Below are 17,319 nucleotides of genomic sequence, written 5' to 3' on the forward strand. Positions count from 1 at the left end.
CATATAATTATTCTTCTTTTTATTTTTACAAATTTTCCAATTACTTTTTCATATTTGATGTACGATTTTTTTCTATTTATTCTTAACAAAAAATTATTAATTATTAATTTAATTAATTAGTTAAAATTATTTTTTAAAAACTGTTTTAAAAATATTCAAATATGATTAATCAAATTATTGTAAGTAATTAAATATAAATAATTAATTTCGTAAATTATGTTTTTTTTTTTTCTATTTTACTCAAAAATATTATGCTTTTGCTTTTCAAAGAATATATCATTTTGCAAAATTTCACATTGCTTTATGCTTTAATTTTCGGGGGGGCCTTTCCGGTGTCGTATCAAAAGTTATTTGTAAAGAATGACTTTGTAATTTGTCTTGGTCTTCTTAGTCTTCGGTCATGTTCTAATAAATTTAATTTTTGATTAGTTTAATTACTGGGTTTAGTTGTTATAATACGTTCGGTAATTCATTAATCGGATTAAGTAGTCTTTTAAATTTTTTTAATGTAAATATAATAACAACCAAGTTGCTATAATGTTATATAAATAAGTATTCTTGATCATAATAAATTTAAAATATTTTATTTTATATATATATATATATAAATATGTTTATTAAATAATTTTAAAAGTAAATTCAAATACGTATTATTTTACATAAATATGTAATTTATCACGAAAGATTATATGGGTATGAGATATAAGTCAATAATCTTCGTTTTAATCTGTGCAAGAAACTCATTTGATTTCTACGAGGAGATATAATTACGTAGAAATGAGGTACAGTCAATAATTTACGTTTTAACCTGTGCATGAAACTCATTTAATTTACGATTTCGTTTTAATCCACACATGAAATTCATTTAATTATAATAATATAGGCGTGAGCTATATAAGTCAATAATCTTCATTTTAATCCATGGATGAAACTCATTTGATTTACCGAGACGATGTAATTAGAGAGTGTGAAGTACAGTCAATATCTTCGTTTTAATCTAATATTCGCGGTAAATGCTATTAAAGAAAACTTCTGACCAAACCATTGGATAATCTACTAAATAAGCTGAATGATTATGAGCTTATGTTTCTCTCTGTGCCAAGATATTCCAGCTACCAACAAAACAATCAGAATTCAGAACTACAACCACAACTTTATTCATTCAATTACCAACATGGATCCAAATAATGAAAAATATACACAAGCACTAACACGATTCAGTGAATGCTAATACCTTCAGTTCTTCGTATACAAGAAGGAAGGAAACAAACACCTCTTTTGACTTTGCCATGTCTGCTGGAAAGTCTGAATCATCACCATTACACTGTACTTAAATCTACTACTAGTGAAAGTTGCATCGGCTATAGGACAAGAAAGGAATTACACGAATAACAATCATGGGAAGCAAGTAAGCTTTACCCGTCAAGTTCTGTCAATGGTCTCACTTTGACATATAAACATCATTAATATACAGCATATATCAACTACACCGCGGTGTCAGCAATCACATGTCCATGTTATCAAACATCTCCTCATCCTCCTCGGACGAGATGTTTTCTGTAAGATATCCATCGGCTACCAAGTTACTGCCACAAAAGCAGCAGAAATGTCAAGAAGCTTTCATGTAGCTTGCTGAAACATAAAGAAAATAAGAATATCTATCCCCACCTCAAGCAGCAGAAGTGAAAACTCACTACACGCTTCTGCTTTCTGTTGTAGAAGAAGAAAACAAATGACCATCTGGATGGAAAAACACAAGCAACAAAGTCAAAATACCAGCCATATATGACAAACAAAATAAAGTATGAGATGATAGAAGGATACTCACATTGCTCCTTTCTCTAGAAACGGGTCAGCATCACAGTCAGGATTATAACTGTAAATCTCACATTCTGATAGTTTTACGACCTGTAGCATTAGGTGTGTTAAATTATCTTGAAGCTCTCTGTAACTCACATTCCTTTGAAGTGAACTTACCTCATCTAAAGCCCTGTACAGTGATTCAAGCAGTGAACTATCCTCATTTACCTCAGTCCATTCCTACATAATTGTTTAAAGCAGAAAACCACAACATCATGTTCAGGGTCATAGGGTTAATACTTAACACACCAGGGTCAAAATAACTGCATTATTACAGGCTGCATGAACTCACAAATAGATGCATAAATGAAGAATCCAAAACAATTAATCTCTCCAATCAGAACACTGTAACTTAGACATTAACACCAGTTTTGTGGGTTTTACAAAGAGTAGGGGCGCATGACCAGCATGAGGAATATAGCGATAGACCCAAAAATGATTGCAACTCTAGTACGCAAAGGAGTACCCCCTCTTTTCCTCACAGGCATGAGCTACCTGATGGTTCAAATTTGACAGCTAAGTGGCATATCCTCGGATGAGCTTAATATGCAAAACAAAGTTCACGGCAATACCTTTGATGCTTCAAACATGTAGGTGTCAAAAATCTGCTTAAAAGTGTCCCAGCTTTCCTCTGTGAAGAACTGGTGTGCTCTGACTGCACTGGTGACCAGAAAACATGAAAGTTAATACCATAACATGAGGAAATAATATAAAAACCCATATTGAGATATGAATAGAATCCCTGCATGAGTTTCCAAACATACACCAAAAACCGTGTGAATGGACAATATCATATTTGGGAAATGGAGAGACTTGAACTCTCAGCTCCTCCTGGAGCGACAGTTTTTAGAACTGTCTGTCAAACCTTTTGACAACACTCCCATTGCAGCTGAAAAGGATTATATAGTGGGATACCATGTCGCCCAGAAAGCTGACGAAGGCATTACCCATAATCCCTCTTTGAAGCACTCTTCAAATAAAATTTTTGATGCAACAAAACATACAGAGATACCTGAAATCATAATCCGGATACATGTGATAAAGGGCAAGAACTAGGTAGATCAATGTCTTCCGGCTGGAATAAGCACAAGAAAATACCTATCATGACCCATCATAAAGTATATGACACAACTGAAATTATCTAAAGCTAGCTGGGTAACAAGCAGCACCTTGATCTGCTTAACAGAAATTCAGCTGGAGAAGAGGAGTCAGTGTCCAAAGATTTCCCAAGATAATCAAGGATCTGATTTAAAAAAGATTTAAAAAATTGAAAAAAAAAAGAAAGAGATAATTACAATTCATACAGAAAAAGAATTCTAGGGGTATCCAAATAACACAACATGATACATCTATTCGACACTTATGGCAGTATCAAAATTTAGCGAGAAGAGCAAAGACAGAAAGAAAAAGAGACATGAGACAAAAAGGGTTTTCATGCATTATTACCACTAGCAAGGCATAAGGTGAGACCAATCTAGGACTCTGTTCTATACTTGTACTGCTTAATTTACCTCATTTTCCAAACTTAGAGACAACCTTTTGTCTGTTCCTGTATGTTTACCTGGAAAAAAACAGGAAAAATAAGTTTCTCTTCAATAAAAGTGAGGAGAAAAAATATTTTTGATTTGTGCTTACAAGAGTAAGCTTCAAGGCATCCTTTGATGGTGCGTTCTCCGAGATTTAAATGATTCAAAAAATCATTTATTCTGTAAAATAAGATAAATTATAGTACCCAATCCACCAGAGAATGAGTAATGACTTACAAAATCAAATAATATAAGCAAATTAAACAATCTTAAGGAATCTCATTTCAGCCTAAGTTATCGGAAAATTTACCGATCCAGATGGGTGTATTCAAGGAACTTCATAATGACCGTTCAAACATACACAGTGCAGATATAACCGGCAGGTATACAAAAGAAACCTCCAAAATCACCTGTTCCAATAATAAAGTAACAACTTTCAAGTAACAATCACCTATATGGTCAAAAATTGAAAGTTAAAGCAAATCCAGACCTAGATAAGTGAAGCTCCAAAGCTTGTTACACGGTCAAAGAGTTATGACCATCACAAAATTTACAAGCCAAAAAACTCATACAACTACCAATAACACTCAAAACATCTTAGATTCTAATTAAAACCTACGATATAACCAAAAATTGAACTTTTTGTTTCCCTCTTGGGCTCAAAAATCAGATATACAAAAGATCAGCTTCTAGGCAAATTATACAGCAAAACCACATAACATAATTACTATACATAATTATTTAAACTATGAGGAATTGGGGTTCAACATTTTAATTTAAAAATAACTGAGCTTCATATCTCTCTGTGTACCAAAGGAGATTTGTAAAAAAATCAATCATTTGCAAGGGAATCACACCAGCCAAGATCTAAACTTTACGGGCATAGATTCAAACTTTCACTTACTAGCAATCCACCGTGTTACCAAACAGAAATTGCATGCCGTTAAGTGTCTTACTCATTTTCCTCCGGCTTAATGATAATTAAACATGAACGAAAAACAAAATGTAGAGAAGAATTTAATGTGATAACAACAACAAATAGAACCACGGCGGCAAAAACAAGACGATAAAGAAAGGTGTTAGATCGAATGACAGATCATCTTACCTGGACGTTTGCAGGAAAACCGCACTGATTTTTCCAGAGCTGAGCTTTTTATTTTATTTTTCTAATTATGAGGGGTCGAGGATGCAGAATTTGAAAATTTGAAGAACCCTAAATTCGAATATTCGAGTTGCTTCTTCGGTTCAATCAGAAAATGCAACCGATTCTGATTGGTTGGTAGGAGAGAACGAGGGTTTGTTATGGGCCTAACTAGCTGGGCCCAAAGCAAATGGAAGCGTACGGGAAAAGCCCGAAATACTGTAAAGTTTTCAAATACAATTATTATTATTTTTTTAAATCCCATCCTAAATAATTAATATGTAATTCGTGCATAAATAATAAATAAAATAATTTCTAATTTCTCAAAAAAAAAAAAAAACCTCAAATTTTTTTTGAAATAAAATGAAAAAATTATTTACCCGTTTAATTAATTATATTATTTAATTTTTTTTAATAATAATATCGTAAAATATTACGTTATTAATCACTGTCTACTTTTTTATAATTATATTGAATGAGATTATAAAATTATTAAATTCAACTATTAACTCATCGAATATTTATATCTAAATCAATCTCGTACTTTAATTTCCGTTTATATCTAATTAAGATTTTATGCACATACATAAAAGTTTTAACTAAGGTTTTGACACAAACTTACAAATCAAGTCACGCATTCATCGAATTTCTTAAAGTTTAAAGTGGTTTCCTAATAGTTTAATGTGTATCTAGATATTCATATATATATATATGTATATCTAACTAATTATGTTAAACATTTGTATTAAGTAAAATTATATTAAAAATTTAATTTTAATATGCAAAAGGGAAACATTAATATATATATGTATAATCATGATTTTTATTACAAATTTTACCGTAATAAAATAGCAAGGTTAATGTGGCGGAGACATGTCCGAGAGACGCCCATTAGGGAAACCAGGGGCGGATTCCTACCAGGGAAAACAGAAAAGGAACGGTGCATAAAAAGAAAACGGAGGGAGTTATAGTGCGCACCTACTCCGCCGGAATTTGACCTCGCCTTATCGTGCGCCAGACCACCTCCGTCGCCGCTTACTCTCTCAGTTGTAGAAACCGGAAAGCAAGAACAGATCCGTTCGAGCTTCCATACTGAAGCCTGGAAAACATTTTTTTACTGTTTATCAACATAACACAGCCAGAATCCAACCAGAACTGCATCAGATCCTAAGGAAACCTGATATTGTTCTCCTCCTTTCTGAAAGTTGGATTCCCATGTCTCTAATATACCTGGTTCTGGTCCTGAATCTGCTGAGCCTCGAAGCCACGTCGTTTTCAGCGGGATCGCGTTCAATCCTTCGTGAGATCGGCGGTGGAAATAGCCCTGGTGAGGTTAAGGACAACGCTGTGGAACTGAACGTCACGAATTTTGATGCGGTCCTCAGAGACACCCCTGCAACTTATGCTGTCGTCGAATTCTTCGCTCACTGGTTGGTTTCTTAAACTCTTTAATCTCAGAACTTTTAAAAGCTTACTTCCAGTTGTTTTCTTGTTAATTTCAATAGCTTTTTATGGTTTCATATTATTGTCATTGTCCCGACGACTGGCATAAAATATAGATATTCGATTAGTTTGCACAGGAAAAGGGTCGTGTTATTATTTGAGTAGTATGATTGGAAAGGTTCCTTTTTTTTATTTTGAATTTCCCTTTATCTAACCCTAAACTGTGACGGTTTGATGATCTGGAATCTTTTTAGTTAGACAGAACGCCTAAACTACGAAAAGATAGTCTTAGCTGATGTAAATAGGTGTCCAGTTTATGGTTCACTGCAATGTTACATGTGGAAATTAATTCATACCATATGAGAACGAAAAGTGAGTTTCTTTGCATGAAACTATGCATATCTGCCGAGGTTGTTAGTGCATGAAATATTGGACAGCTGGGCGGTGTAGACTTACGTATTAGGACAAACATTTGAGATTTCTAGATTTGTAATTCTGTTACAATTTCAATTTCTTGGCTTTATGTAGAAAGTATTAGTCCCATGGTCGATTGGTTGCAAGGGTCCACTAGGATTCCTCTGATCAGCTTATAAATGTTAAGAAATACATGCATTTTTGTTAAGGAAAACAATTTTCGGAAAATGCTAAATGGGAGAAGCCAGTGCAGCATGCTTATTGGGAAGTATAATGGAGAGGGAGGTAAATGTAAGACCTTTATTTACCCAAACGCTTCGGTTATTTTGCATGATTTACGTTACATTATATTCAATTCTAAGTTGAAGGGGCTTGAGTATCGGTCTTTATTGAGGAGATGAGCCCTAAACTTGCTCATTAATGTTAGATGATTATTTATTTATGATTTTGTGGACATTCTTTATTTACCGCCATTAGACATGGCCTACTTACTGCCATGTCTGTAATCCCCTTTGAGGTTCAGTTTCGTGATTGGTAAAATTTTTCTCCTCAAGCTGTTCTCAAGCATGTGGGTGTAAATATTCCATGCACACGCACACACGCATATACGTTGTATATGTGCATATGCTGATGTATTTATGCATTTATTGGTTTTTTTTTTTGCTGATTGCTATGTGTGCCTAAGAAGTCGTAAATGATTCTGCCAATATTGATGTTCTCTTTCCGTGTAACTATTGGCTTTCAGGTGTCCTGCTTGCAGAAATTATAAGGTATTGCATGGTCCATTTTTATTCATTTCGGAAACTCATTTTACTTGGTGATCATTATTGCTTGAATCTGCGTTCTGCAGCCCCATTATGAAAAAGTTGCTAGACTTTTCAATGGACCTAACGCAGTTCATCCTGGTATCATACTGATGACAAGGGTAGACTGTGCACTGAAGGTATCTATGCTATGTCTTCATTTTTTTCTCTGAAATGGACATTTTTTTGCCAAATTCCGGCGATAGAGATTCTTTTCTTTTTTTTGGGGGGGGGGGGGGGGCGGGGAGGGATTTGCAATTTCTTTTGTTTTAACCAGAGTATTCTAACCTTTTCATTCTGTTAATCTTGGTGACTTTGCTCATTTATTGCTCCCTTTATCAACCATTAGATTTCTTGTGTTCTCCAGATTTATTTCACACCCTCTCATTTATTGAAAAATATTACTTGGTAACTGGTCCCTTCTTTTTGTTGACCTTTTTGGCAGCACAGATAAATACCAAACTTTGTGATAAGTTTTCTGTGGGTCACTATCCAATGCTCTTTTGGGGAGCCCCTTCTAAATTCGTGTCTGGAAGTTGGGAACCTAGACAGGAGAAGAGTGAATTGCAAGTGATTAATGATGGACGGACTGCTGAACGCTTGCTTAATTGGATAAATAAGCAAATAGGAAGGTATGGGGTCTCTAATCCACTCTGTGTTGCTTGTTCTGTTGAAGATATTGTCATATTAGTGTATCATCGGCCATTCCACTCTAATCCACTCTGTGTTGCTTGTTCTGTTGATAGTTATAGAGACAAGTTTGACGCCTTAGTTTGTTCTGTCTCTGAAAAGTGTGTGCTTCTTCCATTATACTAGTTCACTATTTAGCCACATACTTTTAAATTAGCCTGGCTAGGACCTTCTTACGGAGCCTATTCCTTATCACAAATTAGTCCAAAAGGCTCAAATTCAGACAAAAGCCTATTTTAAATACTTTATTTATGAAGGTCAACAAAGATACCTTTTGATGAGGGGGTAGAAATTTCCCGTGATCCATTCATGCTTGGTTGTTAGAGGAAACAGATGCTGACAAGCAACACTAAGTTTTAGTGCTGTAGGCACACACTAAATGTTGCTTCTAAACCTGCTCAAACAGAGTTTTTTAGTTAAACATCTGCCACATTTTCCTGAGGTTAGCTTGAAAGCTTGTTAAACTTTTAATTAGTGGCAAAATTCATTTTGATGATCAACTTCATTTTGCTATTTTTTGCTCCTAAATGTATAGACTTATGCAATAATTCAAAAAGAGTAAATACATTTGTTGTCAAGTAAGACTCTTGAAGACAAGCACATACCAATTTTGCATACCAGAAGTTTGATTAGATCCTATTGGAAGGCAAATTCCCTTATGAAAATCCAGAATTAGGAACTACTAATTCAAAGAGCATATTTACATCATCATTTTTCTTCTTTTCTGGGAATGGGGGGCGGGGGTTGATGGTTTTCATTGTGATACATTATAGTACCTCAAACATTCACCAGACCAAGTTTTAAGATGTTTCTTATGCGAGTGCAAGCATTTAGTTTGGTTTCTACAGAATGATGATCTGGATCTAATAATCATAAACAGAGCTTTTTTAAAAAAATCATTAAGGGAACAAGAAGTCATTTATTTCAGTAGTTATGAGGGTGAAGATACTTGCTACTTCAACTCATAGATTTTAGAGGGCATAACGCTGAATCCCTAGAAGTTCTTGCATGATATTCTGAAGAGAGAAATCTGGAAATGCTAGGAAAGGATAAAAAAGCTATAAAAAATTTTCTTCTGCTTGCTTGCTTCACTATGATAACGTAATAGATCCTAGGATATGTAGATGTAAACTTTCATCTATTGTAAATTTCGGTGATGAACTTATATTTCTGTGTCAAAATCTTGGCATTATATGTTCCGTTATTTCCATTGTAATTTGATAATTAGCTACCTATCTTGTTATTAATCCCATTTCTTCTACTTTCTTACAGCTCATATGGCTTGGATGATGAAAAATTTGAAAATGAGCATCTTCCATCCAATATATCTGACCCTGGCCAGGTAATACTGAAAGCATAGCTCCAAGTTTGACAAATACATATATATGCACAGTTATTATTTATTCTAGATATTAAGTTCTTCAGTGCATGTCTTGTAAAAGATTGCCAGAGCTGTATACGATGTTGAGGAGGCAACAGCCACTGCCTTTGACATTATTTTGGAGCACAAGGTAGAAATTCCTTTTGATCTTGAGCTAACTTCTCTTTCTTCATTTTTCTGGTTTTTTTTTTTTTTGTTCACTGGGATTTATAATTCCCATCAAAATGGTGTTTTACAGATGATCAAATCAGAAACTCGGGTTTCCCTTATAAGATTCCTTCAGCTTTTGGTGGCTCATCACCCTTCTAGGAGGTAAAGATATACCTAATTAGTTTGCATACCTGCTTTTTCAGATGTGGTGGCATGTTCAGACTTGGTGCATAAGTGTTTTGCTTTTGAACTGTTTGCATCAGGTGTCGAAAGGGAAGTGCAGAAGTACTAGTGAACTTTGACGACTTGTGCCCATCAGATATGATTCCTCCTGTTAGACAAGAAGCAGTTGCTAATAAATGTGAACTTCAGAATTTTCTTATCTGTGGAAAGGAAGTTCCACGTGGATATTGGGTTGGTACTCGTCAGAAATTACATTCCAGTTTATTTTTATTGCTGTGCTCTGGTGGCAGAATCAATTTTACTCTGTTCTTAGCTTTACTTGTGCATGTGTTGCATATTCTTCTAATTAATTTGCACTGAGATAAATGAGAAGGAAAGGGACGCTGATTACCTTTTCCTTTCTTTTTTTTTTAATATTTATTTATTTGAAAGAAGGGATCTGATTAACTTGATTCTTTTGGATGTTGTGTGGCAGATGTTTTGCCGTGGCAGCCGGAACGAGACTCGAGGCTTTAGGTAATGCTTTCTTTTGTTAATTTTCAATTATGTTACCATATGGACACTCATGCATGCACGTTTATAAAGAATAACTAAATGATCTTTCAGGTCTTGCTTTAGACATCTGCTTTTCCTTTTGATTATTTTCTAAATGATGCGACATACAAATTGGTGTCCAGCATTAAAGGAGTTTTGAATGTTTTGAACACCCTGGATGGTGGAGTAGTCTTGTAAATATTATTATAAGTGTTTCCCTCGAAGGAAATGCTGTTATGAAGAATTAAGAGTTTCCTGCTGCTTCTATTTCTAAAAAGGCTGTCTACATGTGGCCAAGAGAAATGGTCTGGCATATCAACATCTTTATTTTACCGTCAATGGAAAAGAGAAAATGGTGGGGGAGAAAGGCTTAAAATAAAGCATGCATCCGCTTATTGTTATTAGAAAACTTCAAATTTTCTTTCAAGTGCAAGAACGCGTTTTGCTTCTAGGTACTGGTAGTAGTGTTACCTCTTTTGCTTTTAGAGAAAATGCGATACATGACTTTTAGAGAAAATGCGATACATGACTATCATGATTTGAGTTTCAAAAGTCCAAATGATTCTGCACCTCGGTTCAGTTTCCCAATCAATGCAGGCACCAATTGATTTGTCTTGGCTAGTCACGTTGGTGGTTGCAATTCTATTGTGATTTGTTTCTTTTGGACAACAGTTTAGTCACCAGGCAGAAGCAAGACATATAGTTTTAGTTATTTCCATAAAGATACTTAAATCACTGATAAGTACATATTTTTCCCATTAACATGAATCTCTAATGTCACAATGATGATAAATTATTTCTCCTCAGTTCAGCTTTGTTTTATATTTTCCCTTCCTTGTAATGTGATGAGTGATTGTATTCATTACTGCCTAGGTAGCTGTAAATCAAGAACATAGTTATTTCTTTTAGTTGAATTATTTGATTAAATTGTCTAATTATTTGCAGTTGTGGGTTATGGGTTCTGATGCATTCACTATCTTTGAGAATTGAGGATGGAGAAAGCCAGTTTGCCTTCACCACTATATGTGATTTTATACACAACTTCTTTATTTGTGAGGAATGTCGTCAACATTTTTATGAGATGTGTAAAAGGTATCAACCAATCTCAAAAAATATATATTTGATTATGAATTTCTTTTTCTAACTACGAATAATTGTAATTTTCAGTGTTACAAGTCCTTTCAAAAAGACACGTGATTTGGCCCTTTGGTTGTGGACTGCACATAATAAAGTCAACGAGAGACTTATGAAGGAAGAAGCATCTCTAAAGACAGGCGACCCAAAATTTCCAAAGATTCTATGGCCTCCAAGACAGCTTTGTTCTTCGTGTTATCTCTCTGGCAGCCAAAAAAATGAAGGAAGCAATCAGGTTGATTGGAACCATGATGAAGTCTTCAAGTTTCTGACTGATTATTATGGGAAATTGCTTTTGTCTTTATACAAGGAAAAGGGCCTTCTTGGAAGTGACGGGACAGATGTGGCTCATGAAGATCTGGCGGTGGCAACAAATGCAGTTGTAGTGCCTGTTGGGGCTGCCTTGGCAATTGCTCTTGCAAGTTGTGCATTTGGGGCGCTGGCTTGTTACTGGCGGTCACAGCAAAAGAATCGGAAGTATTACCACCAACTACACTCTTTAAAGAACATATAATACTTAGGAGGTTATGATCTCTTTGGAAAAGTTAAAAATTGTGTAGCTGAAAGGAAAAATTTATATATAGAGAAGTGGAGAGGGAGAGATGTTTCTGATTGTTAGGATGTAACCTTATTTGTTTTGTTCTTCCCCAATATTTCAGGCCAAGAAGAAGCTGGAACTAAGTGTTTTAGAAAAGACAACTATACACAGCCATTAAGGTGTCAGTCAGTCCGACGAATCGGGGTCTGATTAAGAAACCAGATTACACCCTTGTACCAAATGGCCTGCTTGAGGTCCCCGCCATACTTTTGCTTTTATTGAGCTTTTTGTCCCTCGAACCTTTAATTTTGGACTGTACAGATTAATGTCAACATATTTGGAAGAAAATTTGTCATAGATCTGTGTCGTTTTGTATTTTGTTTTTTTATGTACTGCACAGATCTATTAAAGATATAAATGGAGGACTGCTTTTTGTCACTGCAGTAAATTGTTATCCATGTACCTAGGAGAATAAGAGTTGGAAAGAAGAGTAACTTAGTTAAATGTTAGGACTGCTGGATGATTCTTGATTTTGTTTCTGTTGCACATTATTGCAATGAGTTGTTGGCAAGGTTAAATATTATTATGACATTATCAGATGTATACATGAAGTTGAATTATTTTTAGAAAATATACATTTTATTCAATTAGTGCCTCCAAAAGACAGTTAGTGATGATTCTCTATTAAGTATGTCTCTTTGTCAGACAGTGATCCAGAAAACACTGCTCAGCTAAGTTTCGCTGGCTCATGGACCATTTCCACACACATATTTCTTGGTGCTGGCAGTTATAATCGGTGAAGTTATTGCATATTCTGTGTGTGTGTGTGTATAAATCTTTTTTCTGGGAAAAAAATAGAGCAGAGGATTATATATTTATATCTAAATTCTAACACTGTACAGAGTTATCTGATAATGTGCACTACTGTACAGAGTAATCTGATAATGTGCAGTAATGGGAATGCAATTCCCTCAACTGTACAACTACCATGGAACTTTTTGTCAGTTGAAGATTTTTTTTTTTTAATTGACAACTTCTGTCACGCCTATCCTGATCTTCGAAAGCTTTTTCCAGTCAATGGCTGAGAATGAAACTATGATCTTCACTTACACTATGATTGAACAATGGTGGCTCTGAATCTGATCAAAATCCATCACCATTCTTTTTATTGTCAGTTCATTTCCACGAAGCAACCCAAAAGCTCAATTTAGTGAACATGAATTACATGAGGCTCAGGCTGCACAATCGAATCTTCAGTTTCTTCATCTGATGACTCGGATAATGAATAGGCGGTGTCCTAATAACCAACCACATAAGCAAACAATCAAGCACATTTCTTTGCCAATTACAAAGACACCCAGAACTTGAATATTTAACAAATTATATCAACAGAAAACTTACCGGTGGATTCCGCCGTTTGGTTAATGTAGCTGCTAAGGCTTTTGCCACCACATAGATTGGTAAAACAATTCCAATGGTTCTTAGAATCAACAACTGCAGGAAGAAGATAAATCCTTTAACACTTTTCATCTGGGTCCAGGCCAAATCAAATGCACTAAGTGAGCTCATCTTACCATAACCAAAGGGAAGGAGTAATCATTGTTCCCACTGAGTATGAGAGGAAGGGTGTGTCTCAAAACCAGAAGAACCATGAACTGCAAAAGAAGAAACATGGTTATTATTTATTTATTATGGTATCAAAATTAGAAATTCAGAATCTAACTATTAACAATATTGTTATAATAATGATTCAAATGATCATAAACTAATTATTTCTTGCGAAAATCTAACTATCATAGTAATAAAATAATTCAAATGCATCTTAGATTAGAAAGTAGAGTAAGGGTGCTGAGAGATTTACAATCAAGACAACAGAACGACAACATAACAAGTTTCTTGGAGCTGAATCCGAATATCGTTCATAGTCAGAATCCAAGAAGTTTCTATCAGTTGACACCATTGTTATAAAGTGTTGACTATTTAAGTCACTTCTTGAAATTTCCCAATTTCCTCTAAAATATAAATAATAAGATCATATCAATATAATGAGATATTAAAAGAATTTAAAAGTAATAAAATCACAGTAAGTTATGCATAAACTTATATATAAAATAATCGTACACAAAAATGTACCTGAAGTTCAAGGGAACACGGTCAAACTGAAACAAAGGAGGTGGTGCAGTATACCCTGGCTTGAATTGCTGAAACTCACAATGTGTGGCATATTCATGGTTTAGTTCAACTAGAAAACTAAAACATATCCATATACATATAAATAATAAAATTTACCTGGTGACATATTTCACAGGTAGTATCACCTTTTTCATTGCACCACCTCTGAACACATCTACGATGAGCATACTGTAAATATAACGAGTCAAATATGAAGGTTCGTCAGTTTATCACACGCAAAGGTAAACCTAAATTAGGTATTGTCGTTTAAAAGTTCTATTCTTAAAAAACTTAATTCAGGAAAGGTGACCAACTTTTCTTGTAAGTAAAGAAAAAACAAAGAAGGCATTTGAATTTTCCATTAAAATTCTCAAAAAAATGATCAGAAAACCCCCCCAAGAAAAAGCTTCAAACAAAGTGTGCCAAATTGCAATAAATAAAAGCTCTGAGACAATTATTGGTAATTGCAGAGAGACCCAAATTAACAAACCTTTAAACTGCCACAACAAGAACAAGGAGTTTCCATGTTTGAATCTTCATCTTCATCCAGGCAAATCTTGCATTCTACCAATTTCCCAGGAGATGATACGTCTCTGAAACTCACCTTCCGGTGATCTTCCTTATTATCCGTAGCTGATGTTGTTGCTTGCATCATCCTGTTTCTGCTCTCAATTGCAGCCTCCAATGTCGATTCGGTTATGAGCCGATCCACCAGCAACACAAAATGATCCCCCATGTTCCAGTACGAAGCAAATCTAATAATGAAATTCTCACTTTATGAACAAGAAAACCTTCTTATTCTTCTTTAATTGTTACTGTAATAAACCTGAACCTGATTTCAAAAGCTTAAACAATCTGTTCAAGCACGGGAATTCTTTTCAAACTTATCTCAGATTTTGGTCGTATCAGAGCCTCTAATCACTCTGCATTAAAGAAGAGCTGAAACTGAGTGAATGAAGAAAAAGAGTAGAAGAAATTGATTAATAATAAGGGAAGGAACAAGTAAAGGGAGCATAAGAAGATATGAAAAATTCTGAAAGGGATTAAAGATTCTGCAACATCATGAATGATAAAAAAAAAAAAAGAACTTTACCCCCAAAAAGAAAATTTAAAGGCTTTTTAATGAAATTTCCTACCAAACATCTCGAAGAACCAGGGATGGAGGAAACCAAATTGAGAAAAACATCCAGAGCCAAGAACAGGCGTTGAAAACTATACCCAGATGGAAAAATACGAGGAGAAATGAAAGAAAATCGAAAGAAACCCAGATGCCAAAAGGAAAATTAAAAGAGAGAAACCTTTATGAAAAACAGAGCTTTGAAAGCTGAAAGTTAAAAGAATCGAAGATTATTAATAAGAGTGAGATAAAGAAAAAGGGAAGGAAGAAAAGGAAGAAAAGAGAGACTTACAAGAAGGGATTCGTATTCGTATTTTCCTTCAAGCCAAGAAATCTTTTTCCCTCTGAATATTTTTGAGGAAAGCTCTGGTTTTAGATTAAGCAAGAGGTTAATGGCGACCAAAATGGAAACTCTCAGTTTATAAGCCCAAAAAAGTATCTATATATAAAAAAATATGTACATATATATATAAAACATAAATAATCAAGAAGCTTACATATTTTTCATGTTTTGTAGCCACAAAAACAGGTTCTCTCTTAATTTTTCTTTCCGGGTACTTGGCCAAACCAAAACATGTCAGAGATATATATGCGTGTATATATATATATACACACATATATATGTATGAATGTGAAAAATATGTATAGGTTGTGTGAGGTTAAAAAGAAGAAAGCGCCCCCGGAGGTTAAGAGAAAGTAAGAAGAAAGATTCTAACGGTAAAACCCGCCACAATTCTTCTCGTGTTCACGCGTTGCCGTTAAAATCCTTTTGTTTCTATTTCTCTCTCTTAATTAAATTAATCAACTTTTTTTAATAAAAAAAAAAATCCTTTTTTTTCCCCATATTTTTAATTTTAAATTACATTAAGTCTCAATTATTTTTTTAAAAAAGTAATTATATATAAAATTTTTGAAATAATTTGTTTAGAAAAGGAAGCAACTAATTCTTAAATTGGAAGTCATATTTTTTAATTCCAAAAAAAAAAAAGAATAAAAATGGGTCTATTAAATTAAAACTTTATTGATCGAAACATTTTGCAATGAAAATTCAGGTAGTTTATTCGGTTACATGCACGTTATGTGTAAGCAAAGGGATAAGGTCACAAGTTCACACCCAAAGTACAAACAAATGGGTCGTGGTCATATTTTGTGGGTGACACTCAAAATCAAATTTGTAGTCTATAGTTGATTCATCTTCTTCAATAATATTTTATATAAAAAAATATAGTTTCTACGTATGTATAATTTATAATATAATTCGTCGAAATTAATATATTAATAATTTAAATTTTTTCAAATCGTAATACGTGTACCGAGCGATGAATTTTATATTTTTAACGAGGTTGGTTTTTTAGGGTACACTTATTTTGACATTTGATTCAATTTTGTACGGTTAATTATCTACTTTAAAAAAAATTTGGCTTCAACTTATAAAATTTGGTATTTTCTTGTAGGACAAGTAAATTATTTAGCTTGCAAATTTTTAGTTTAAACTAGTCGAAGACCTTTAGACAGTTTTGGAGTTTATTGAAATCGTAATATATTTAAATTTAATTTTATTTATTTTTTAAAATTATATAATAATTAAAATATATTAAAAATTAAAATTAAATTGGCACCTTTTTTATTTTTTAATAATTGTTAAAATATTCTCTAATCAATTTTTATATAAATACCATTCCTTCATTTTGTCACCAAAATAATTATTTTTTATAGTTTCTTTCATCCATCCGCACACGAAATTAATTATTTTCTTATTAATTAATTAGATGATAATTAATTACGTTTTTATTAATTAATAATTATAATTTAGAAGATTAGTTGTGCGTGGTTGAACCAACTAGTACTATCCCATATTAGGTCAGCATATTATATATATATATATATATATATTAGGATCAATGTTAAGTAGTTAATCATATTATGCACGAATATATACAGTGTATATATATATATGTGTATTAATATAAAGTTTCCGATTTTATTGAATCAATCAACTATTATATGTCACATTAAATTAATTAAACATTAACCTTACTCTATTCCGTATGATTTTGTGTAATAAAAAAGAATCAGTATGATCGTGACAGACCATGAGGGGCATTTTGGACATTCTCTAACTAACTTTTTTAACTCCCGGCAAAATCAACCAATAAAAAACCACCACGTAGGACCGTCCTTCCCGCCAGAACCCTTCCATCTAAAACCAACCTCCTTCCTCGCGCACATTTCT

At 33.7% G+C, this 17,319-nt stretch overlaps 3 protein-coding genes across 11 annotated transcripts; 1 reads left to right on the forward strand and 2 right to left on the reverse strand.

Annotated features, from left to right (window-relative positions):
- Positions 1 to 1,262: 1,262 nt before the first annotated feature.
- On the reverse strand, positions 1,263 to 4,651 carry LOC110813400 (transcription regulator). The gene is made up of 11 exons (XM_088214571.1): positions 4,492 to 4,651; positions 3,697 to 3,796; positions 3,496 to 3,566; positions 3,372 to 3,421; positions 3,030 to 3,103; positions 2,873 to 2,935; positions 2,433 to 2,520; positions 1,978 to 2,040; positions 1,829 to 1,908; positions 1,669 to 1,740; positions 1,263 to 1,586 (listed from the first exon to the last, which is right to left on the reverse strand). Exons 2-11 carry the CDS (start codon positions 3,726 to 3,728, stop codon positions 1,505 to 1,507), a joined length of 675 nt encoding a protein of 224 aa, XP_088070697.1. The 5' UTR covers positions 3,729 to 3,796; positions 4,492 to 4,651; the 3' UTR covers positions 1,263 to 1,504.
- A 733-nt stretch (positions 4,652 to 5,384) lies between these two features.
- Positions 5,385 to 12,235, forward strand: QSOX2 (quiescin-sulfhydryl oxidase 2). 5 transcript variants are annotated; one of them, XM_022040540.2, is made up of 12 exons: positions 5,385 to 5,957; positions 7,130 to 7,154; positions 7,235 to 7,327; positions 7,638 to 7,819; positions 9,150 to 9,219; positions 9,320 to 9,388; positions 9,497 to 9,570; positions 9,672 to 9,822; positions 10,067 to 10,107; positions 11,071 to 11,217; positions 11,293 to 11,783; positions 11,919 to 12,235. In XM_022040540.2, exons 1-11 carry the CDS (start codon positions 5,743 to 5,745, stop codon positions 11,771 to 11,773), a joined length of 1,548 nt encoding a protein of 515 aa, XP_021896232.1. In that variant the 5' UTR covers positions 5,385 to 5,742; the 3' UTR covers positions 11,774 to 11,783; positions 11,919 to 12,235. The 5 variants fall into 5 exon arrangements, with proteins under 5 accessions (XP_021896232.1, XP_021896231.1, XP_021896233.1 ...); XM_022040541.2 differs by having other exon boundaries at positions 5,386 to 5,957; positions 11,293 to 11,736; XM_022040539.2 differs by having other exon boundaries at positions 11,293 to 12,235.
- Positions 12,236 to 12,602: 367 nt separating this feature from the next.
- Positions 12,603 to 15,727, reverse strand: LOC110813425 (RING/FYVE/PHD zinc finger superfamily protein). Of its 5 annotated transcripts, XM_088214573.1 has the most exons (11): positions 15,584 to 15,727; positions 15,379 to 15,452; positions 15,268 to 15,293; positions 14,802 to 14,892; positions 14,460 to 14,724; positions 14,087 to 14,158; positions 13,931 to 13,998; positions 13,659 to 13,809; positions 13,372 to 13,452; positions 13,199 to 13,291; positions 12,603 to 13,094 (listed from the first exon to the last, which is right to left on the reverse strand). In XM_088214573.1, the coding sequence occupies exons 5-11, from the start codon at positions 14,703 to 14,705 to the stop codon at positions 13,005 to 13,007; spliced, it is 801 nt and encodes a 266-aa protein (XP_088070699.1). In that variant the 5' UTR covers positions 14,706 to 14,724; positions 14,802 to 14,892; positions 15,268 to 15,293; positions 15,379 to 15,452; positions 15,584 to 15,727; the 3' UTR covers positions 12,603 to 13,004. The 5 variants fall into 5 exon arrangements, with proteins under 5 accessions (XP_088070699.1, XP_021896242.1, XP_088070700.1 ...); XM_022040550.2 differs by lacking the exon at positions 15,268 to 15,293; XM_088214574.1 differs by lacking the exons at positions 15,268 to 15,293; positions 15,379 to 15,452 and having other exon boundaries at positions 15,584 to 15,723.
- Between the last annotated feature and the right edge of the window lie 1,592 nt (positions 15,728 to 17,319).

Source organism: Carica papaya, chromosome 2 (assembly GCF_054855325.1).
Source record: "Carica papaya isolate Zhongbai chromosome 2, ASM5485532v1, whole genome shotgun sequence".
Classification (NCBI taxonomy): domain Eukaryota; kingdom Viridiplantae; phylum Streptophyta; class Magnoliopsida; order Brassicales; family Caricaceae; genus Carica; species Carica papaya.